The sequence below is a fragment of the Eptesicus fuscus genome, chromosome 7 (assembly GCF_027574615.1).
Source record: "Eptesicus fuscus isolate TK198812 chromosome 7, DD_ASM_mEF_20220401, whole genome shotgun sequence".
Classification (NCBI taxonomy): domain Eukaryota; kingdom Metazoa; phylum Chordata; class Mammalia; order Chiroptera; family Vespertilionidae; genus Eptesicus; species Eptesicus fuscus.
The window spans coordinates 14,330,015-14,353,592 of NC_072479.1; the positions used below are offsets into that span (position 1 = coordinate 14,330,015).

At 47.3% G+C, this 23,578-nt stretch overlaps 1 protein-coding gene across 1 annotated transcript in view; it reads right to left on the reverse strand.

The window, feature by feature from the left end:
- The window catches only part of CACNA1C (calcium voltage-gated channel subunit alpha1 C), a 592,062-nt gene that overhangs the window by 160,247 nt on the left and 408,237 nt on the right, over positions 1 to 23,578 (reverse strand). Inside the window, exons 7-9 of the mRNA XM_054718756.1 lie at positions 17,923 to 18,119; positions 8,179 to 8,282; positions 751 to 923 (exon numbers count right to left, since the gene is read on the reverse strand). Coding sequence (XP_054574731.1) covers positions 751 to 923; positions 8,179 to 8,282; positions 17,923 to 18,119 — 474 coding nt within the window. The remainder of the gene's footprint in view (positions 1 to 750; positions 924 to 8,178; positions 8,283 to 17,922; positions 18,120 to 23,578) is intronic.

Here is a 23,578-nt window from a genome sequence, read left to right on the forward strand (position 1 = left end):
AGAATAGTCGGACCTAACCCAGTGGTTCTCAAATGCACCCGGCAGCACCACCATCTGCAGGCTGTTCAAACCAATTGCTGGGCCCCACCCCAGGATCTCTGAGCCAGCAGATCTGAAGTTCAGCCTGAGTTTCTAGCAACTTCCCAGGTGCTGCTGGTCCAGGGACCACACTTTGAGACCCACTGGGCTTATCTGGTGAGAGCCTGCCCCGTGCAACCCCAGAGGGAGGGATTTAGCTCAGTTTCTATAACTCTGTCAAATGCCCCTAGGCTTCCTCAGTCTTCCCAGTTAGTACTTTGAATCTAAGCTCCTTAAGAGAAACCTTTGGATGCTTTTCCTATGAGAAAGCACAATGGTGCTTGGAAGTCTGCTGCAAAGGGGGCGAGGTTCCTGCTTCCCAGGGAGCTGCTTGGTGGAAAGTATTCTTTGTAACAAGCCTGGTGCAGGAGCCTGCCCTCTGCCCAAAGAGAGGGAGCCCAGAGGGGGATGTCTGATTTAAAAATAAAGAGTGCACCTTAGAAAAATCTAAACTGTCTTTAAGATCCAAGATTCTAAAAGAAAATGAGGCTTTACAGATCAATCATAATTATTTCACTAACTTCTATGAGTAGCAAATGATTGAAAGCAATGAGACCAATGTTGTTCCAGGAATACAACTGTAAAGAAAGGTTGGCGGTAAAAGGTTTCTGCTGTGCTCCCACCATCTCTTCCCTCCCCGAGAACCCAGCCAAGACATTGGATGCTGCTCACTGTTTCGGGGTTTCTCCTCATCCATTCCTTCATCCTCGTTCTCAGGGTCGATGTCTTCCGCCTGTGTGATCCAGTCCAGGTAGCCTTTCAGGTCCTCTTCCAGCTGTTGCTTCTCTCGCAGCTTTTGGAAATCCCCCCGAGCCTTGGCCTTCTCCCTCTCTTTGGAGAACTCTCTGGAGAGAGAGTGGAGTGGGCAGGGCAGGGAGCGCATGGAAGGAGGGCGTGGGTGGGGCGTGAAGGAGAGATGGAGACAAGGGAAAACCAAAGTGAGGATGGCTTTGCACTAGGAAGCCCGCCCACATGCCCCAACGTCCACAGATAGCTTTCTCTAGCCATCCCAGGTTATGTCTTGGCTCTCACATAAATAGAAGGAGTCACTGAATGGGAGGGATAAAACCCATTTCTCTTTTTCCTGGATCATGATTACAGGCTTTGCCTTCAGTAACAACTGTTCTCCAATGACCCAGAAACTCCTTCCGAATAGTAACCAAAAAACCTCCACAACAGTTGGAACATGCATTCGCCTTTCCCCAGCGTAGGACGGCAGGAGAAAAGTCTCAAGAGCCTCTGGGTGACAAAAGGTGTTAGGAGCCGGGTGTGCTGAAGCCTGCTCAGCCACAGTGGCTCCCGAGAGCCACCTGCACTTGGCTCTTCCCAACTCTGGCTTCAGTGAGGTCTCTGTGGTGGCTCGAAACTGGCCATGGTGGGAATATTTACACCATGGGAATTGGCAAATGTTATAAACCACAGCTTTCTCCCTTAAAGAGCCAATTGTTAAATAGGTACCAGTCCACCACTGATTTGAGACCCAGGGGAATGAGTCCCCTCCTTCTTTATTCTTATGAATAGGGCTCTTTCTATCTCTCTTAGCTGCCTGGAAGGATTCTAATCTAGAGAAAGTGCTTTCTCACATGGAGACAATGAGGGTTCCAAACACAAGAAAATGTCCTGGGGGCTGCCTTTTAGGTTAAAAAAGAAATCTAATCATAATGGAAAAATACATAAAATCAAGATGATATAAAAGTTAAATGATGCATTCAGTTTAAAGTAATAATGAGTAGAAATTGGAATTGGAGTTTGCCAAAGAAGGGCCTATTGAAAAATTTGACAGCATGGCTATTTATTTTCTATTTTCTATGATTCTGTCCTTATTTCTCCCTGATTTCGAATTCACTTTCCTAGCAAGGCAGGGCTGGCAGCAGAAGGTGGTGATCAAGAAGGCTAGTTCTTAACTTGCCAAGCAAGTCTGTGTCTTTTCTTCCCAAATCGTACACAGGAGCATTTCTCTGCTTGATACTCAGTCTATGGGGAATGGGGCCCTCAGTGGTGTGTGTGTGTGTGTGTGTGTGTGTGTGAGTGTGTGTGTGTGTGTGTTGCATTGGGCATCTTGTTTAATTCTTAGAAATACGATTCCTCCTTCTCTCACCAGTAAAGGTGTAGTTCACGGCAGGCGGCTGCAGAAACCACCTTGAAAGAATTCCTTGCACAAGCCAGACACTCTACAGAAGCACCTTGGAAGGAAGGACACACCAACAAACCGTAGTGGGCAGGGGCTCAGCCCCTGAATCCACTGGGTGACGTTAGCTGGCTCTCTCACCACACCCACCGGCTAGTATGTGCATTTTGCTAGTGCTGCTTTGGAGAGCACGGGTTTTAGAACTCACCATTTTTATGGTGAATGGGGTTGGGGCTGGAAGTGGTCTAGGGAACTTCTTAACTGGGAGATGTGGGAGCTCTCAAGCTAATGAGTTCTCTTCAACTGCTGCCTTAATGATGCTCTGGTTTGGATGGAATTTTCTTCCTAAATCTGATTGAATTCTAATTGGATTGAACTTGCTTTTCATTGGGCTTCCTGCCAACTGGTGGGTACCCTCATTTCCTTCCCAGAGAGTTTAATCCAGGGAAAAGGGGCCAGATTAACAGCTTGCAGTGACGATGGAAGCCTTGCTCTGCGTTGCCCCGCCGTCCTTTTGTTATTGCGGTGGACAAGGAAAGATGCTATCTGCCCCAAACCTCTGTACCCAGTCACACTGCCCCAGGGCTGTAGGCTTGCTCTCTGGAGAGTCACTTCATATAGAAGTCCCCTCCCTGAGCGAATCAACTCCAATAATACACTTCAAAGCCCCTCTCTCGGCTCTCTTTCTGCCCACACGCAATTGCACCTCCATCCCCTCTCCCGTGGAGTGGGTTTGGGTTGTAAGGTGACTAAATAGCTGAGGGTTTATTTAGGCTCTTTTGGAATATTTTGCAGAGGGTTCAAGTTCTAGTTACAAAACAACTACCCATCCTTCTTCTAGGGTTGGGAGGATAGGACTGGGGCCCAACTGGAGTAGGGATAATTGACCCAGACCTGTTACAGATCTGCCTGTGGAATAAAACTCACCATCGGTACCCTCTGGGGACTCAAAGTAAACATCAAACATCCCCTATGATGAAGGAAAACTGGGGTGTGTGGGGGGAGTGAGGAGGGTGTGAGGGGGATGGAAAAGTGGCAGGGTCAGATCGGAAGCCTGTGGCTCCCCTTGGCTCCCAGGGGTCATGGGACACAATCACACTGCAGCCGAATGGAAGGTGAGCCAGGTTTCCCTATCCAGACCCCACGCAGTAAGGGATTTTTCTGGGTGGCAGTGCCTGGCTCTCTTTTATCTCCTCGCCTGGATGCCAGCCAGGCACCTGCTCTGGGGACTGAGCTAATGAAGACATGAAGCCCCAGCCTGTCAGGCTGTGCTGGGCCCAGGGACCGAGTCGGCTAGACAATCAGTCACAGCTGTGGGATTTGTCATAGGCAGAAGCACTTCTCTGGCCAGCAGGGGCCAACATGAAAAATGAGGGTGGAGTGGAGAGCCAGAGGACCAGCACTCACTAATGTAAAGCGAGCATAGGGACGTGCAAGTGGAAAATCCTCAATACCGACGGCTGGTGCTCTAGGCCCTCTATGATGCATACAGCCGATCCTCATTATTCACAGATTCTGTATTTGCGAATTTGCCTACTCGCTAAAATTTATTTGTAACCCCAAGTCAATTACTCGTGTGCCTGTGAGGTCATCTGCAGACATCTGTAGAATGGAAGAAAACTGGAGTCACATCCCCAGCTGAGGTCAGACAAGATGACCCGTTGCCTTCTTGTTTCATTTCTCAGACTGTGAACAGAGGTCCTTTTTATAGTCTGTTTATTGCCACAGTTTTATGGTCTGCTTATTGCCACTTCTGTGTTTTTGTTGGTGATTTTGCTGTTTAAAATGGCCCCAAGCATCGTGCTGAAGTGCTGTCCAGTGTGCTCAGTGCAAGAAGGCTGTGAGGTGCCTCCTGGAGAAAATACGTGTGCTAGATGAGCTTTGTTCAGGCATGAGTTACAGTGCTGTTGGCCATAAGTTCAATGTTAATGAATCAACAATGTGTATTAAATAAAGTGTATTTAAAGAGAAACACACAAAATACATAGTTATGTACTGATCACTTGATTAAAATGGTGTGATCAGATACGCACAGGAACCTCCCCCTGTATTTCTCCTGAGACCAGTGGTTCGGGATTGATACTCAGCATTTGTGGGGACGTCACAGAATAATGAGAATCGACTGTCTATGCTGCATCTCTTCTGCTTCCACCCACAAGGCATGTTCACCCTGGCTTTTCTCTTGCTTCCGTCTGGACCTGGGTGTTGTGCCATGGTCCAATTATGCCTTCAGGTGGTAACATGCTTACCTACCCTGCTCTCTGCTTTTGGGGGAGAGAGACATGCACATCTCCCCAGGGGAAAAGAACTGGATGCCTAGAGGTACTGGGCCCCTTGTCAACTGGAGGCACATGCCTGAAGCCCTCTGTTCACAATCACTTAAAAACAAAACATAACTGGATTCCAGAGTCCAGGGACTTGCAACTGATTACAGCGTCCAGTGCAGTTTTGAGACTCTCACCGTCACCGCTGTTGTAATTCTGATAGGCTGGAGGGTGAGCCTTCTCAAGGGGAACACAAATGTAACCTGATTCATATCTATAACACCAGGCCTGCGAGGACCAATAGATAGTGAACACGTATATTCTTTCCAATGGCCCTATCCAGCCCTGTCAGGATATGTGAGTATCCTAGATGAAGGACACCCAAAGGACCCTTTGACGACCAACATTATTGATTCCCAACTTTTAAATGGAAGCTTCATGGAGTGTCATTTTCCCTACCTTCATGAGCAGCAAGCTCCAAGCACACTTGAACCTTTTCTTGGTGCTGAGGGACATAATTTGAACGTGAGTTACTCTTAACTGACAGCTGTAGGTTTCATGCCCCCAGTCCCAGAATGCTCCAAGCCTGCAGTGCTGCTGAGTGGGGGCTGCTCTCTCTGAGGGACTGTTAAGACTTGCTGGTTGCCAGCCCCCATGCTGAACAGCCCTGCCCGGCTACAGCCTACTGTGCAGGCTCTACACTTTCCTCCTGGGACTCTGCTCCCGCTGGCTGTTCCAGGAGCCAGCCGTGGACCAGGGCTGCTGCCTGCTGTCTCGCCCTTCCTCACGGCAGTTCGGTTCTTCATCTCCCTCCTTTTTACTATAACTTCAGGACATAGGATTAACCGGCCAAATTGGTTGGGGGACAGTATAACATGGAGGTCAGGAATAGAGGTTATGGGTTCACATTGCTTGGATTTAACCGGGATCCTCCCCTTTTCACCTGTCAGAAGTGAGGTAGGAATTCATGGAAAGCTCACTTTTCTTCTAAGATGGAGGTGTGAACAGCACTAGCTCAGAGGGTTGTTGGGGGCATTGCATGAGCTAATCCGCCTGACGCTGCCGGCACAGAGAATGCTGGCTCCGGGTCATGCCTCATTGCTGCAGTGAGTTTCTGGGTTCTGAGACTCTCTGAATGCTCCCAGGAGGCTGGCTTACCCAGGAGCCTGACTGATGAATAAGTGGGAGTTCTGCTGCATTCCTGTGGTCCTGCCTAATCAAGACACTGATTCAAACCCCAAACTGCCGCCACCAGCTAGTCAGGCAGCAGGAGCCCGAGTCCAGGTTTTGTCACTTCATGGACTCAGGGTGGCCCATTCAGGTTGGCTGGCCCTCTTGACAGGTTAGAAAGGGTTCCTTAACCCAGGAAGGGGAGCTGCTCGCCCACGGACACTTCTTTGTATCAGCAGAGGGTGCGCCCAGGGGCCCAGGAGGCCTTGGGCGATGTTCTGTCAGACGTTGCAGAGCTCTGAGCAGCAGGCACTGTTCGGGGAAGGTCAGGGAGCAGGTGCGGGGAAGGTCTCCAGGACACCACTGCAGACCAAGGACTCAAGGTACCGAGGTCTGAAGGCCTGGTGCTCCTGTTCAGAGTCCGCGCACACTCTGGGTGTTACTACTTGCCAGGCTTTGGGCTGGCATTTTTACACACCCTCTCTCTGGGTCTGAGCCAGGCCAGGTCTCCAACAGCTTTTCTCTCAGGTCAGCAGCTGCTGACAGCTGACATCTCTGCTCTGATACCACCAGGAAGATGATTTTTCTTGTGGGGCAAGGACTATGGGCAGGTTCTCTGCTTGAGGAGGAGTGTTTGTAGTCTAGTTCCCACTCTCCAAACCCAATTCCAGGGGCGGGGTGGGGGTATTTCCCTTAAATTTGTTTCTAATCTCTGGGGGAAGAAAATGGAATTAGAAATTTTTCTAGAGGTTCAGAGCTCTGGCTTGTATTTCAGTTCAAGGTCATTCATTGTGTACCCAATGGGCAATGATGGGAAGATGGGAGCCTTGTTCTGCTATTTACCAGCAAAGTGACACCATGCAAGTCACTTAACACCTCTGCGCTCACTGTCCTCATCTTTAAAACCTAACTTTTGATGATTCAATTCACTAATTCCAGTTATGACAGGCACCAAGTATGCAATAACCACTGTAACGATAGCACTATCACTGAGCATTTACTATATGCTAAGTATTGCACATAAATGATCTTATTTTATCACCCCAACAACCTATTGTTATCTTGATGTTTTTGATGGGGAACTAAAGCTTAAAGAGGTGACATTGCTCAACATTATGCTTCTAGAAAGTGCAGAGCTAGGATATCTAAATTTCTGTCTTCAGTGGGGGATGAGGCTGATTTCAATGCTTTCCTTGCTGATTTACATAGAAACCCAGGGGCATTTTCTCGTGTTGGAACACAAATACATAAGCCTTTCCACCTTCCAGGCAGCTGTCCTCATCACTCTTACCCTGAGGGAATACCCTCGTTTCCTGTGTGGTCTTACCTTGGCAGAGGCATGATGTCATCAAAGTCTCTAACAAGCCACCTACCAGGGGAAAGGGTGAGGGTGGAAGCAGAGTCCTTCCTTCACCCAGTTCCTAAGACTAAACCTGATGCTCCTGCATCGCATTAGGCTGTGGCAGGAGGTTGGAGTAGCCATTCCTGGTTTATTACTGAGTAAAAATGAAGATCAATCTTTCTCCCTATGCCCGACTTTCCCCCAGAATTAATGTCCCTAGAGATCTAGGATAGGCTATTCAAAGCAGCTGACCTGCCTGGAACAGAGCAGAAATAGACTGCACCCCTCCCTCCTAACCAAGGCAGCAGAGCGTGACACCCAGGAGCAGGCTACCAGGAGCATTTAGGTGTTAGGCCTTGGCACGGCTGGTGTGGGCTTATGAAGAAAGTGGGCTGAGGAAATCCAGTGAGTCCCATGACAAAGGCGGCCATCTCCAGGGCTCCTCCATGCCCCGTACCTCTGCTGCTTCTACTGCTTTCTAACTTCATCTGAGCAAAAGCCAAAATCAAGCAAGTTTTATACGTGGAGCCAAGTAGAAAGGAAACTACATTGCTTCTCCTCAGTTCTCAAATAATCTAGGGCTTTAAAGAGCTAAGTGCCCTTTTCATTCAGAGATGGACTGCTCAGTCTATGAATTAGAATCAAAAGGAATTATATTTTTAGTCTGCATTTGTTTATTTGTAGTTTAAATCAAACTCTTATTACCCTTATTACACTGAAACTCTTATTAGCCTGGCTCTCTCATCTTTACTGTGAGCCGGGCACACGCTGGGACTGGCCCGATGGTCAGGCAAGGACCCATCTGCAAGACTGCTGCATATGCTAAAGCACACAGTCTGTGACTCTTCCCTCCAATTCCAGCTGCCAAGGCCTCCCTGGGCCAGGGTGTCGCCATGCTGCTCCTCAGGTACAAGGAGAAGCACCTGTCTACTGAGCAGCTGCTTGAGAGAGGGAGGGGCTTGGATGAGCTGGCAGGAGACAGGTGGGCCTCGGTGTCTCATGGTGGAGCCTGAACCAAATAATTTATCATTTGTACATTTGACCCTGCCCAGCCAGGCCAAGGACATTCACTTCAAGGCTCCCGAGGTGGCCCCTTATCCCAGGTTCATCAGAGCCAGTAAAAGAATAAAGCCAGGAATAGCAGAAAGAGTAAATAAAATGGAAAAATCAAGACCTTTTTCCTTGGTCCTGCTTACCCGCTAAGGACACCGAGAACCAAGTTAAGTACAAAAAATGACCCTATGATGATTAGTGTAACAAAATAGATCCAGGGCCAGTCCCTTCCTACGGCATCATTGACCTGGAAGAACGGAATGATAGTTAGTGAGGTGCACACAGCAGTCGAGCATGGCCCAGCACCCATCATTGGCTCCAGACACCGACCCATGCAGCGCCAGGACCCCGGTCCTCTAGGTGAAAATCAGAGGCCAAACAGCCTGCCTGCCAATGGGTCAGAATTTGGGGTTTCCCCCTGGTTTTCCTGGGCCTCTTAGGGTCCCATCCCTGAGGATCCTGGCGATGGACAGAGTGGAACCTGGGACCTTGCTCGGCTGCATTGTAAGGAGGACATAGAAATGGTCAGCTTACCCGCTCAACACACCGAGAACCAGATTTAGAACGAAAAAGGATCCAAAGATGACCAGACTGACAAAATACACCCAGGGTAACTCATAGCCCATAGCGTCCTGCATCTGGAAAGATGAAGGAAAGTTAGGAAAGAAGGAAAGCAGAACTGAGTCAAAGCGAGGAGGCAGGTAGAGAGGCAGTGGAGAGAATCTGGAGGAGACGAATGGGGCTGACCTTGGTATCTGTCTATGTGCGTCACGGCCCATTGCTACCCCTGCATCACCTATCTTCAGAATACTTATGGCCTTGACCTGAACTGTCAGGGACTTTTGCAGGCTCTGCCTTAAGAGAGATCTTGTCTGGTTCTCTCTGTTATTTTATTTTCTGGAACAAAAAAATTTCCCCAATGTTTTCCATCCACTTGTCAAATAAGGTGGGTTGCCTCAAAAAATAATTTTTTCAGCAAGGAATAATTTTAACTCACTTGGGTTTATGTGACAGTAAATCTTCCACTGCATCCGAGCTTGGTGTTGGACGTGCCTCAGCTCTTACTGCTAGAGCCAGAGATCTGGAACCTTCCAGGATGTGGGGGAAGGAAACCTTCCCAATGGATCCAGCATTTAGAGAATTTAGAGAACTCAATGAGCCCCATGTTAACCACCCAGGGGATCCTAAAGCAGGCTGAAGGTTGCTGACCACCGCCAGGTGCCTGAAATGAGCTCCAGGTGTGCTGGGACAGTGCCGCCCTCAGGGGCCCTGAGTATGTATGCTGGACAAATACGTCCTTTGCTTGCTGCGAATAAAAAGATTGACAAGTGCGCATGATCTACCTAGTCTGACTGGTTTAAAGTGTTAAATACCAATATATTCTTTGCAAATTTACTAATATTTATCTGGGGTTACCATACTTTGGTTAGAGAAATCTATCAAATGTAATCATGGTGCAAAGTACAAAAATTATGTCAAGGGCTTGGGGGTCATTTGTTAAACTGGGTCAGGGAGGAAAAGAAGAATTCTCACCTATGTCCACTGAACCATGCCAAATTTAATTCAACTTAGTATGAGTTTATTGATCATTCACACTTCCACACACCCTGCTGTTTTTTACATAGTGCTTGTCACTTTCTAACTTATAATTTACTCATTTATTATGTGCTTGTCTTCCATGCTGGAATGTACTAGTAAGCTCCGCAAAGACAGGCAGTTTGGGCCTGTTTTGTTCACTGCTGTATCCCAAGAGCCTAGAATAATGCCTTGCAGGCGGCAGGTGCTCAGTAAAGGTTTGTTGAATGAATGAATGAGCTTGATATGTGCCAAGCACTGTGCTATCAGGAAGCCTGGGCTTGAAGGAGGAACAGATCAATAAAAGGCAACCACCATGCAAGGTGGTGAATGCAGTTGTATAGGTGAACATGCAGGGCTATTGGAGCCCAAAAGGCAGGAGTGGCTTGTGAGGCAGGAGAACAAGCAGGGCCAGGCTGGGCAAGGGAAGCAGGAGTAAGAGGGAGCCTGGAGTGCATATCATCCTGTGGTGGAAATGGGACTTTCCTAGGAACTTGGTGGTTGTTAAAAATAGAGCCTACAACTGGACAGCCATCCTGGTTCTGGGATGGAGGCTTTTCCCAGTGGCTGAGCCCTAAAATGTGCAACACAACAGCAGCAGTGAGGAGGCAGGGCGAGAGGTCCCCGTGAGTCAGAGCTGCCCAATTGCAGGGAGCCGGGAGCCTCCTTCAACCAGAAGCTGACTTTCTGCACCAAGGCTGACAGGGAACCAAGCCACCTGAGGGAAGTCCAGTAACGTCTTCACTGCCAGGAGGAAAACAAAACTGCACTAATTCAAGCAGCGCCGGGGTTGGTGTTAAGAGATTAGGAAGGAGAAAAGCATGGGAGCCACAGTGAGCTGGTGGACCATAGGCCACGCAATGATGGCAATGATAGTCATGTGATACCAGGGTCTGTATGTCACATTTTATTATGGGCATGGTGACATCATCCTTCTATTATCCTTGGTAGCAGTCTTGTTAAGAGTCCCTGTTTGTTCAATAAGTATGTACTAAGTGCCTATCGTGTGTAACACATGTGTTCTGGGTCACAGTGAGAGCCACCGGGTTGGAAGCAGCCTGAGATGGGAGGGGGCATCTGTGAGGAGGCGTCTATGGACCCCGATGCAAGGTCAGGTGAAGCCTTGAGTGTCCCACCTTTCCTCTCTCAGATTAAGTCCTGCCAATGAGGGTCAGAGAGGTCCTTTCCTCATCCTTAATTTAGTGCATCTTTTCTCTTTTGGGAGGGTGGGGAGGTCAGAGAAGGCTGAAGAGAACTGTGGACTCTCACCAGAGAAAAGACGCATACACACAGCACACTGCATACAATCTCACGGCTGTTCTGACCGTGTGACTGACCAACCAGCTCGTTCTGTGCTTAACCCTAGAGCAGTGCTTCCCCAAGCAGGGGTAGGGGATCAAGGGCTCTGTTCTGAAGAAGTTCCCTTGCTCCTCCTGGATCCCAGACCTCAGCTCCCTCAGGAAAGGACCGCTGGGAGCAGGCAGTTCCAGGAGGCAATGGCATGCTCACCAGTTCACCCTTATAGAGCTGCCTCCGGAGCCCGGGAGGAGGGTGAGTGGGAGGCAGGGCTGTTTGGCTCCTTGAAATGAAATCTCTCCTGACTGCTTCCTTCTACCCGCTAAATTTTGCGACTGCTTAACCGACAGAAAATAGTCTTCCAGGCCCCACAGCTCTGATGAGTCAACACACCCAGGAGCCTTGGAGATGTCCTTGGGCTCCTGTTTTTAGTTTGAATGTCTTGTCCTCTGTGCCATACACAAGGTAAGTGACTTTCAAAATAATTAATAACCTCAAGTGAATGGAGCTACAGACCACATCACCCACAGGAATTGCACAGCTGGCCTCAAGACCCATAGATTACCCACAGCCAGGGCCACATCCGGAGACTCCGGGTCTCAACCTCTCCCCGTTGCCTTCTGTTTCTGCTTTGGCTTCTTCCTAGGCTGTGGGGGAGTTCTTTCAGAGGTTCAGATGGGATAGTAGGTGAAGGGTAGGAGGACAAATGATAGATTAGCAAGCTCCCAAGGTGGTCTTAGGAGCCCAGCACCCCCTTAGTGGGCAATGCTCAACAGCCACAAAGAGGGGTTCTCTGGTCGCCTGGCTCTGGCCAGAGAGAAGAGAGCTCCTTTGTTTCCCCTCTTACTTTCTCTTCTTTATTCTAGGCCACCTACTTTTGGGGCAGCCTGGGTAGAGCACTGACAATGCTGGGTGGCTGTGAAGTAGGGCAATACTTGGAGATGAGATCGATGTCTTAAATCGGCTCTAATGGAGCTATTTAGAAGGCAGAATAAATACAGTCACGTTTTCAAAAAATGACCCAGATGGCTGACACCCTGATTTAGAGGTGAAAAAGGAGAGGTCCTTTCTAACCATGAAAGCTAGTTGTTTCTTAGGCCTGCAACAGAGCGGTGTTCTGACTTTCCCAGGGACGGCGTGTGGAGAGGCCTCCCGATGTGCACCGTCCACAGCATCATGCCTCTGGAGCCAACAGTGACACATGACTCCGCCTTTGCTGAAACACACAGCTTGCTAGTCCTAGAATCAGTGGACAAAGGCAATGCTGAATGAAAATACAGAAGACTCTTCTGAAACCATTCAATCTAATTCCTTGATGGGAATCCAAACTTAAATCAATGTATATTTTTCCCCCAAAAGAAAAAAGCAGCAGGAACACCTCTTGGCCCCTACTCCCTCTAGGCCACTCTCGATGTCAGCTGATTTCTCTGGGTTTTCAAGTGGTGCCTTTCTTCCGTAAGGCTTGGCATAGGCACCATGAATCTAAAGAGACTGATTGTCACAGCTAATGCCAAAAGAGGCTGTCACTTGCCAACAAAGGCAGGAGGTGTAAACCCATAAAAGTCACAGCACTTTATACAGTGTCATTAGAGGACAGGGTTTGCTGCTGCCAAAAATGCCTGTGTCCTGAGCAAAGACTCGATAAATCTGTGACTACTCGTGATCTTCGTCACCTTGCTTGCTGGGACATGGGGTGTCCATCCACGAGTCACTGAGAGAGCAGCATAGCAGATAACAGGTCTCACCTGACTCCTTTCTGCCCCTACGCCTGCTCATTGTTCTGCACAGAAAACCTGTGCGAGCCTCGGAGCATAGTAAAATGCCGGTTTGCACGTTAAGGACACCAATGGGCTCCTAACACAGAGAAGGCAAGCCCACAAAACTAACCCCTCCATCTACAATCTATTTTTAAAAATCCCTCAACTCAGATGGGATTGTGCACTGACTTCCCAGGGAAGGTCAGGCGCCATGGAGAGGACAGAAGACATGTGTAGGGGGCAGAAGACATGCTTGTTGTCCTGAGCAGCCACCGGGCCTGGGCCAAGTCTGATGCCTGTGACTAGACCCCTAATTGATCCTTCAGGGGTCCTCAAACTTTTTAAACAGGGGGCCAGTTCACTGTCCCTCAGACCATTGGAGGGCCGGACTATAGTTTAAAAAAAAACCACTATGAACAAATTCCTATGCACACTGCTAAGTCGGCTGCTAAGCAGGACAGGCAGCAGCAGCAAAAACACCCGGCGGGCCGGATAACTGTCCTCGGCGGGCCGCATGTGGCCTGCGGGCCGTAGTTTGAGGACCCCTGATTTAAACACTTGTTGACAGCACCCTGGGCAGCAGAGCTATTTCTTGGTCTGTTGAGAGAAGCTGAAACCCAGTTCTCTTCAATCTCCTGAACTGTTTCGTTTGCTCTCCCAGGCAGGAGCCCTTGTGCTCCTCATTCAGCCTCAGGGCCTGCAAAATCCCACCTGTTCCTGGTACCGATCCCCTTGCAATGCTCTCCCTGCTCTCTCTGTTGCCCCGTGTTGTTAGGACACATTTCTTTGTGTGGCGCCTGTCTCTTCAATTAGATCCTAAACTCCTTAAGGGCAGGCCTTTTCCCCACCAGCCCCACTCCAGGCCCCACTCAGGCCTTACACCAGTGAAATGAATAAAATGAAACCCAATAAGTAAATAAATAATAACTTTGAAAGATGCTAATTCTCTTTCTTGATATGTTTATGAACCAACGGTTTATAGTTTAGATAACAGATTCTCTGTTTAAAGATGGGTAAGTGGGTAACACTCTGACAAAGATTCCGAATTAAAGACCACAGGGTCCTAAGTAGGACCTACCACCTTCTCTACTCTGGTACCTGCTAGAGCCGAGAATGCTGTTCATGGATCACTTGAGGATTTTTTTCTCAACTCTTGACTTAGAATGACTACTAGGTCATCAACAGAATCCAGCTCCACCTTTCCTGATGCCTCCGGAGACTCACTTTCTATATTTAGTGAAAAGAGGTGGCCTTTTGAAGAAGCCACGGAGGAGGGGAGAAAAACAGAGTAAAACCTGAGTTACAACCTGCCTGAATGCAAAAGGCCGTTGTCATAAACAAGGGATGTTTCAGCAGCACTGAGACAAGAGACCAGAGATGTGTGGCTGATGGGCACGTGTGTGTGTGTGTGTGTGTGTGTGTGTGTGTGTGTGTGTGTGAGAGAGAGAGAGAGAGAGAGAGAGAGAGAGAGAGAGAGATCAGTAGAAATATCTTCCTAGCGTGTGCAGACATGTACTGAAATGACAAGACAGAGTGCAGTGTCAACAACTGACTTGTGAAAAGTCAAAACGTGATACTTGTTTCCAAGGTCTCCTGCTGAACCCAAAGTAATCCAGACCCTACAGAAGACACTCTTTGTGATTCTAAAATATTTCCTTTACATTTCTCACTAAGTATTGTTTCTAATCTTATTTTAAAGCTCAATTGCTAATATTTTTAAATCAGTGGAAGCACTGATCATAGAGAAACCACTGGAGGGGCAATGGGTGGTGGGAAGATGGTGATCCCAATGGTGGCAGGGTGGAGAGGAGCAGGAGTCTGGAAAACATAGACCAGAGTGCTTTCTATTGTGCCACACAGTCTGCCATATTCTTAGGGGCCCTAGATCAGAAGGGCTTTGGGGGAGCAGAAGTCAACATCATCTTCTTGAAGAATTATTCTGTAATCTTTTCTGGTGCCTGCTCTCACTGCTGCCTCCCTTTTGCACAATTCTCACATGTGACCTTCTCCGAGGGTTCCAAACTCCAGTTCAGTGGCCATGTTATTCTGTGTGCCATGAGCATGGATGGAGCTATTTCAAGTGTTGGGCACAAAGTCAGCACTGAGCAGATAACTGATTGATATTTATCTATTTAATCGTGACCTGGCTAAAATGTGGAAGGGATAATGCTCAGAGTTTTAAACTGACCCTAATAGGAGAACCCTACAGATCATCTTGATCTAGCAGCCTCTTTTATCTTCAGGAAGGCACTTGGCTAAACCATATAAGAAAAGTAGTCTTGAATTTTATGCAGAAGGCTAGGGACATTAGGTTAAAAAAACCAAACACACCTGGAAGTAGAATCAGATACCAATGGTCATCCATACAACCCTAAATTCCTCCCTGCTGCACTTTTTATGTGATTACTGTCCTCTCCCCTCCCCCAAGTTCATAAGAGGTGTGAACATTCTGGGAGGAAATGGAGAGGCTTTGGCTTAAGAAGCCATTTCCCAAGGAAACCACACCCCGACCTGAGTTCTGTCTTGGTTTCCAAATCCCCATATCCAGCCATCTACAAACCTCTAGAACGGGGCATTAGGTACAGGAAATGTTTTAAGCTAATTGTTCAGCTAGTTGGGGCCTTGACCTAGTGTATGGCCAAAGTTTAATAGCTGAGGAAATATTCAAGTTTGATTCACTTTGAGTGCACTAACTCTTCAAAATCACAACAATAAGGTAAAATAATGAATGTCTGAGAAAAGGAGAAATAGACTCAGTATCTTCCATAGCAGAAGGCAGGTGCCTACTGTATGCTACTGGTGACATTCCAACTCCCTTCTATCCAAGGTAGTATCTAGTGATTGAATCAATGGCTTTGTTAGTGCTGTAACGATCTAGTCTCTCCCTGCGAATCTCTAACCAGCTGTTCGGTGGTTCAGAAGGAACCCAGCCCTGGGGTCTCCATTTACTGCCATACTTGAAAATCTGGGTTGCTCCTTCCCATGTCCTCTAGACTTGTCACTTGGATTTTAAGAGAAATGCATTCTTCTGAGTAGAAGACCCTACTTCCCCAATTACTATGGAAACTGTCTCCCTAGACTGGTTCAGATCAGGGCACCAAAGCAGCACCATTCAAATTCAATAGTTTAGACTTCTAGGGGTTTTCAAACTCCAGCTTGAGCATCAGAATCACTCGGGGAGCTTTAAAAATGCAGATACTGGGGTCTAACTTGGAGCTTCTAACACAATGGCTTGAGGGAAGTCTTGGCATCTTTATTTTAGAAAGCTCCATGTTATACTAAAGCACATTGAGATTTGAGATGCTGTGGGTTTAGAGATACAGCCTAGAGGCAAGGAGGAGGAATGCTCAAGGGGGAGGAAGGAAGAGGGAAAAATAGGAAGAAGGAAGGAAGAACGAAATGGCCATAGGAAGGTCAAAACAATCAGAGAAATTATCTGAAAGCCAGGAGCTTTGGGCTGGGAGATGCCTCCATCATGAATACCCAAGTATGAGGCTCTGTTTCAGCTTTAGGTGTGCGTGTGTGTGTGTGTGTGTGTGTGTGTGTGTGTGTGTGTGTGTGACTGTGTGTGTGACCCCCACACACAGTCACACACACACACACACACACACACACACACACACACACACACACACACATATAACATGGCCATTTCAAAAAGGTGCTGGGAAAATCAGAGAGAGGCATGTCCCATGAGCCTGGGATTGTTTCTTCACCTCTGACACTTTTTCCATTTCCAGCCTGAGCTCTATCACACACACCCCAGGGGAGGAAGCACAACACAGCTGCTGAAAATTGGTAGTTGCATTTGTGTGCTTGTTCTCATTCCCTATTCTGCTGTCATCATGATAGTATTTCTTTGGGTCACATCTGGCTGGTGGGGTATCAATGAGTTGTGGTTGGGGAGGGGGAGGAAGTAATGAAGGAAGATCACAAAAATACATCAGGGCCATTAGCAAAGTAAATTATACCTATTCCCCTCAACCCCACACCCACCCACCACTAAACTGCTCTCAATTTGCAGCCATTGAAGGTGTTTTCATAGCAACTTAAGGCATGGATTTGAAGCTCCACCTGATGAGATTCCAAAGTACCATTCCATACAACTATATGTTCATGGCCCATAGGCAGAAACTGCCCATCTGAAAAAGGATGCTTCTGTCCTTGGCTGGCCAAGGATCCACCCAAGGCAAAAGGACCAGTTAGGGCCACTTGGGAATTTGATCAGCTTTGCTAAGTGAAATAAATTTGCCTAAGTATAATAAGTTCAATTCCCTCTCTTTGTACAAATCATTTAAAATCAGTTTTTATTCAGTATGGGTCTTAGAAAATATTGTCAAAGTTTTATTTTAGTTTGAGGAAGGGTTGACTTGGCCTTCATCTTCTTTTGAAAGTATGACAACACAGCAACTTTCCCAGCACCGGTTCTGGTTGTGTTGCCATCATTCAGTTGAAATGTAGTGTTTCCCTAGACTGAGCTTTTCAGCCTGAACTGGATGTGTTTTAGTCTGAATTCTCAGTCCCTAGGGGCACCCCTGGCATGCAAGGAATGCTCAGTAAATGTTTGCTAGGTACAAGGTGCTCAGGCAAGTTTCAAGTAGTCATTTGCAGAAAGGTGCAATTTCATAGCAACGCTGGGTTTCAGCATGTCCACTACAACATAAAAACTGGGGAAACGGGGTTTTTAATCAATAGAACTTGATGCTTATAAAAAATTTAGGGTTGTGGGCTCGATCCCAGTGTGGAGTATGCAGGAGGCCACCAATCAATGATTCTCTCTCATCATTGATGTTTCCATTCCTCTCCTTCTCTCTTCCTCTCTAAAGTCAATAAAAAAATATATTTTTTAAAAAATGGCTTCTTTTTAGAAGACCAGGCCTGATGTTTCTCTTTAATTATAAACGATCTAAAAATTACAAATGATCTGTCTTTTGGGGACAGAGGCAAGACAATGATAAGAAGAGAAAAACCCACTAGTGGGAGAGGAGTGAATGGGATCCTATGTTACGCCTGCCATGTTTCTTACTAGAAACAGCATAGCACACTGAAAGGTGGTATTTCTCTGAGGCTGGCGGCAGAGAGAGACTCATCAGGGGGAGTGTAAGTGTTTGCTTTGTCTCTCAGCAAAGGCCTGGAAAAAATCACAGGCATTCATCAGCCTCTCCATCAAAGTCATGGGAGGTGAACAAGGGAGACGTCGAGGGAAGCAAGCCTTGAAGCTCCCGGACTCCCTGCCGCTGCCCATCACAAGCTACGTACCCAGTATAGCACGTCTGTCCAGCCTTCCATGGTGATGCACTGGAACACCGTGAGCATGGCGAAGGCGAAGTTGTCAAAGTTGGTGATGCCATGCCTGGGCCCATCCCACCCAGGCTTGCACACAGTGCCGTTCTGACACTGCCGTCCATGGCCTGTCTCCAGAGCACAAGGGGAGGGATCATCTTCTGCTGGAACATCTTAAATGGCCAGGGGAGAGGGATGCACAGGGGGGTGGGATGCATAAAGGGCGGAGATGCACAGAGGGGAGGGGGATGCACAGAGTGGGAGATGCACAGAGGGGTAGATGCACAGAGCGGGGAGATGCACAGAGTGGGGAGATACACAGAGGGGGGAGATGCACAGAGGGAGGAGAAGCACAGAGGGGGGAGATGCACAGAGGGGGGAGATGCACAGAGGGAGGAGAAGCACAGAGGGGGGAGATGCACAGAGGGGGGAGATACACAGAGGGGGGAGATGCACAGAGGGGGGAGATGCACAGAGGGGGGAGATACACAGAGGGGGGAGATGCACAGAGGGGGGAGATGCACAGAGGGGGGAGATGCACAGAGGGCAGAGAAGCACAGAGGGAGGAGATGCACAGAGGGGAGAGATGCACAGAGGTGGGAGATGCACAGAGGGGGGAGAAGCACAGAGGGGAGAGATGCACAGAGTGGAGGGGGATGCACAGAGGAGAGAGGGATGGACAGAGAGGGGGGATGCACAGAGTGGAGGGGGACGCACAGAGGGGGTACGCACAGAGGGGAGAGGATGAACAGAGAGGGGGAGATGCACAGAGGGGAGGGGATGCACAGAGTGGGGCGCACAGAGGGGAGCGGGACACACAGGTGGGAACACATAGAGGGAGGAGAGACGGGCAGAGGGAGGGAGAGATGGGCAGAGAAAAAAAATTGAGAAGTTAGAGAGGAAAGTTACAGGATAAGATTGATGGAATAGGCAAAACAACCACACAATGGTAATGCAAAAAAAAAAGTTTTCATTCGTCCCCTGTATGAATTAAACAACATAAAGAACTAGGCTGTTGGTTTAGAATGTTAGTACTTTCAACCAATTGTTGTAAAATGGCATTTTAAGCCCAGTAATTGATTTTAAAGACAGTAGGGATATTGCACATTCTGTTGTAGCACATCAGCATCATAGTCAAGTGGTCAATCAAAAAATAATGATGATGGAACCACTTTGAGTGGAAGATATCCTGGAAAATGAAGGAAGTCCATGTTTTCTTATTTTGCGGGTATTTCCATAGGAATAACAGTTTCAAGTGAGAGCGTGTTGACTGGAAGACTACTCCACATCATTAGCCAACAGATCCCATCGGGTCGCACTTTGAGACTATGGGAGAGTCCATAAGATATTACATGATGCATCAGCAGGGATGCAAGTCACTTTGTGGTGCAGCCTTATCTAGTGAAGGATAAAGTAAACCCTGACTGCAGGGAGAGGACAGCCTGCAGCCGTCTTTATTATAACCTGAGCGCACGCTGCGGCCTGTGTTTTATGCAGGTCAGGTGGAACCTTGCACCACTGCCCTTGCTCACCAGCATTCCTACCTTTCAGAAGAAAACAATCATTTTCTGACCTCTACTCAAGATAGAGAGGCAGTGGGCGATAGGGAGAATACTCGGTAGGTGTGGACAGGGCTTTTTCAGAAAACAGTTTAACACCTGTGGCTACAGACAGTGCTTGGGCTAATTCCATATGCTGGGAACAGCTGCTGAAAAAACCAATAAATTAAGACGAGGTTTATATTTTTGGTACAGAGATCATTAGTAAATTGAAATAAGACTTGATTTGTTTAAGAATTTCTATTGTAGTAAAATAGAGAAATGCTGAGAAAGCCTTGGCCCCAGCTGAGGAAGGTAACCGTGTGAACTTAAGGACATTGCCTCATGCTTGTAGAAAGGAACACCAAATGATTGCTTCTGACAACGGGGAAAATACGGTCCCAGAGAGAGAATTTACTTGCAGTTCTTCCTTTAGAGATTTCTATATGTATCAAAACAATCACAAGTGTCCAGTCCTTCAGTATTGAAGATGGTTGGTTGGTTGTTTCGTGGTTTGTGGCTTCAAATTAAAAATTTCACTCCCAAGAGGAAGACGGGAAGAGAATATTAATCCATAACTAATATAATTCTTAAGAGAATGGAGTTGAGCAGCACGGCTGGAAATATATGCTGGATTGACTTCTTGGCTTTTTTTTTCTTTTCTCCCTCTCTTTTTAGTTACTTTATTGAAATATAATTGACATTTCTTCCAGTCCATGAATGTAAATGCACAGTTCAATTATTTTTAGTAAATTTACATACTAGTAGTTGTGCAGCCATCACCACAATCCATTTTTAAACCCTTCCATCCTCCTCCAAAATTCCTGTGTGCCTGTTTGCAGTCAGGCCCGGCTCCTGCCCTACCAACCTGGTGTGCACTCCATCTCTATAGCTTTGCCTTTCTAGAAATTGCATATACATGTTCATTTCACTGTCTGTTTATCCACCAGCTGATGGGCATTGGGATTGTTTCCAGGTTTGAGCTATTGTGAATAGCAATACTTCTGGCTTATTCTTGGCCTGGTGCTTTAGGCTGCACGTGGGTGTCTGTGATATGACCCAGGTGAAGAGGTCTGCATCACTGGTCCCTGAGCTGTCTCAGAAAATGAGTGTCCTCATCATTTCCCCCTCCAGACACTGGTTCCAGGGGGCTCCATTCATACAGCTGAACTCCAGTCAAGTTTTTTTACTTCAAATTTCAAAATCCTTGGAGATTTGAATGTGAGCTTAAACAAGGGGAGGCTATGAAAGGAGGGGAACTAAAAAGTGAATACCAAACCTAAAGAGTTAAAGAAAAAGTAGATAATAAATATGTAAAAAATTGAGAGCTGCGAGACTGAATAGATCATAAACTCAGTTGTGTTCTTGCCCATGCTAGTGATGGCTTTCTAGAAGGACATGTTCAGTCTCTGTTATGAAAGGGCTGGAATAATATGAGAGATGGGATGGAAAGAGAAGGGAAAATAGAGGGAGATTTTGCATTTCCTTTTCCCGTTTTGCTTTTTAGTGCAATTACGATGGTATTAATCTTTGCACTGTGGTTGCCAATCTGACAGCTTTTCCTGTATTCTCAATCACTGAAATAAGCAGAAATAAAGAAAGTGAGTTCTGAGTGTCCTCAAGAAAGGAAAACGCAGTTCAGGGTTTCACAAATGTATGTTGAAAAGAAATAGCATGAAGGGGAAATGATCTCATTACTAAAAGAAAAAGGGTTGAGATTCAGAAAGATCATCTAAAAGCTCAAGAGCCACTCTGCTATTTTAATTTAAGTCTGTCTTGAACAACAGTAAAAAAAAAAAAAAAAAAAAAAAAACACACCAAAAGATATGAGAACAATTAAGAAGCAGTGATGATCTGGTAAAAATAGATATCTATAAAAAGCAGTAAAGGGAACACTTGAAAAATGTGAACACACAAATCAGCAGGTCCTTGTGACATGCTCTGGAGGGTGAGGGGAAATGAGATCTAATGAGAAAATGTGTTGGTTTTCTTCTGGGGAGTCATGAAGTCCTGGTGAGGCGGGGTGGGCATGAGGGAGGAGGAAAAAACAAAGCAACGTGGGCGAAGCATGGTAAAGTCATTCTGGAAAGTCCAAATTAAGTTCGAAGTAAAATAATGGAGGCCAGATTATGAGAGATTTTAACAATGTGGTCAATACCAACAGGAGCCTGACACCCTGGGACAGTACCAGTTAGGGGTTCCAAAGAGAAATACCAGAGACAAAACCAATTACTTTTTTAGGCCCCAATTTTAAGGAGTGAATAGAATGAAAATGATTTCATTTCTAGGTTTTAGCCAACCCATTCTTTGCCAGTCTCTGGGGTAATTATTGTGTTTGGGAGAGCCATTCAGAGTGACCTGGCTCAGAGCACCATCAAACAGATGGGAGCCAGAAACAAAAGGAGCCAGTATATGCTGGTGCACCTGCGGAGGAGCCTGCAGGGCACCTGCCAGGTGCCTTGGGGACTGGAGGAACATTGTGTCTCCTGAGGCCTCCTCTCCCAGGAACTGGTGGGGCCCCCTAGAAGCAGAATAATGGCTCGCCTGGCCAGCTCCAGAGCTTCTTTATATATTTTCTAGGAAACATGGCTCAAAATCTAATGCATTCTAAAATTTACAGGCACATAAAATTCAGTCTGAAAAAGAAACTCAAAATGTAAAAAGAAGAATTGGCTGTAAATCCCATTAACAATTCTTTTTTTGTCTTCTTTAAAGATATGTTTTTATTTATTTCAGAGAGAGGAAGGTAGAGGGAGAGAGACAGAAACATCAATGGTGAGAGAGAATCATTGATTGGCTACCTCCCGCAACCCCGCCCCTCCACCTGGGATCCAGCCCAATCCAGGCATATGTCCTGACTGGGAATGGAACTGTGACCCCCTGGTTCATGGGTTGATGCTAAACCACTGAGCCACACTGACCAGGCCCATTAAATATTCTAACAAGGGCTCACAAACACTTCCGTATAATCTTAAATTTGCAGTAAACATGGTAATTCAATCCAAAGACTGAAATTTAAAAAAAACCACCCATTCCAAAGGTGGTATGAAACTCTCCAAAACACATGAGATTGGTTTCAAAGACTGCAGGGTTGTTTTCTACTCTGGCTGCATCAAGTATGTCCAGATTCCTGTGCATGTTCCCTCTTTATCAGGGTTCGTCACTCTGGGTGGGAGAGGCCCTGAGGACAGCTGTGTCGTGTTCTATTGGGAGAGATGGATGGAGTGGGTCCCAGAGTTGCCATCAGACAGCAGGATCAGAAAGAGGAGGTGTGTGAGCTCTGATTGCAGTACTGGCAGGAAAGGCTCCTGAAGCCACATGTCCTCTGTCCTCTTCCCAGCAGGAAGCCTGGCTCCACGTGGAGAGCAAGGTCACCTTCCGGTGGAGCTCGCTTGGCTCCCCTCTCTGGAGCGCTTCTTTGGTGTCTGTCCTCTGACAAACTGGCTCCCAGGGCTGCTGGTCATTTCCGTGATGGGAGCTACCTTCCCTTCTGAACTTGGAGGTGAAGGTAAAACCCACCACATAAATAATCTGATGCATCCATGGTAGGAAGTAGGCAATGTCTTGGGTACTTTTCCTGGTCCTGATTACTATTGAGGATGGACAATAATATGGCCCTAAATTGGCCACTGCAATTGGTGAGGCCAGTTCAGGTCTTTATCCTAAAAGCAAGGAGGCCACTAAAACTTTGAGCCGGCCTGCGGGGCTGTTTCACTAGACTGTCCAGCTGCACGGGGCGGAGTATCCCATCCTGTCTCTCCCTGGTCTACCACGCCCACCATTTCCTTGCCATGTGAGGCCACTGTAGGCCTCAACAAAGCCCGGTGAGGAGGCCAACCAATATTCAGGTTTGCTTATTAGCACAGGCCCTTACAGGACGCTGCCACCCGTAGAAAACACACGCCTGCTATAGGAGCCATGTGCAGTGTTGGGAACAGTGCCCCGTAGCTCAGCGGTGCACAGGGCAGAACTGCCGTCTTTGGCTTTATGGCAAGACGTCACCATTTTACTCTTTCCCATTTGATATGTGGTTGGTGAGAGCCACACCAGCACCCACTGCTGAATTGATGGGGATCTTTGAGACCCAACATCCC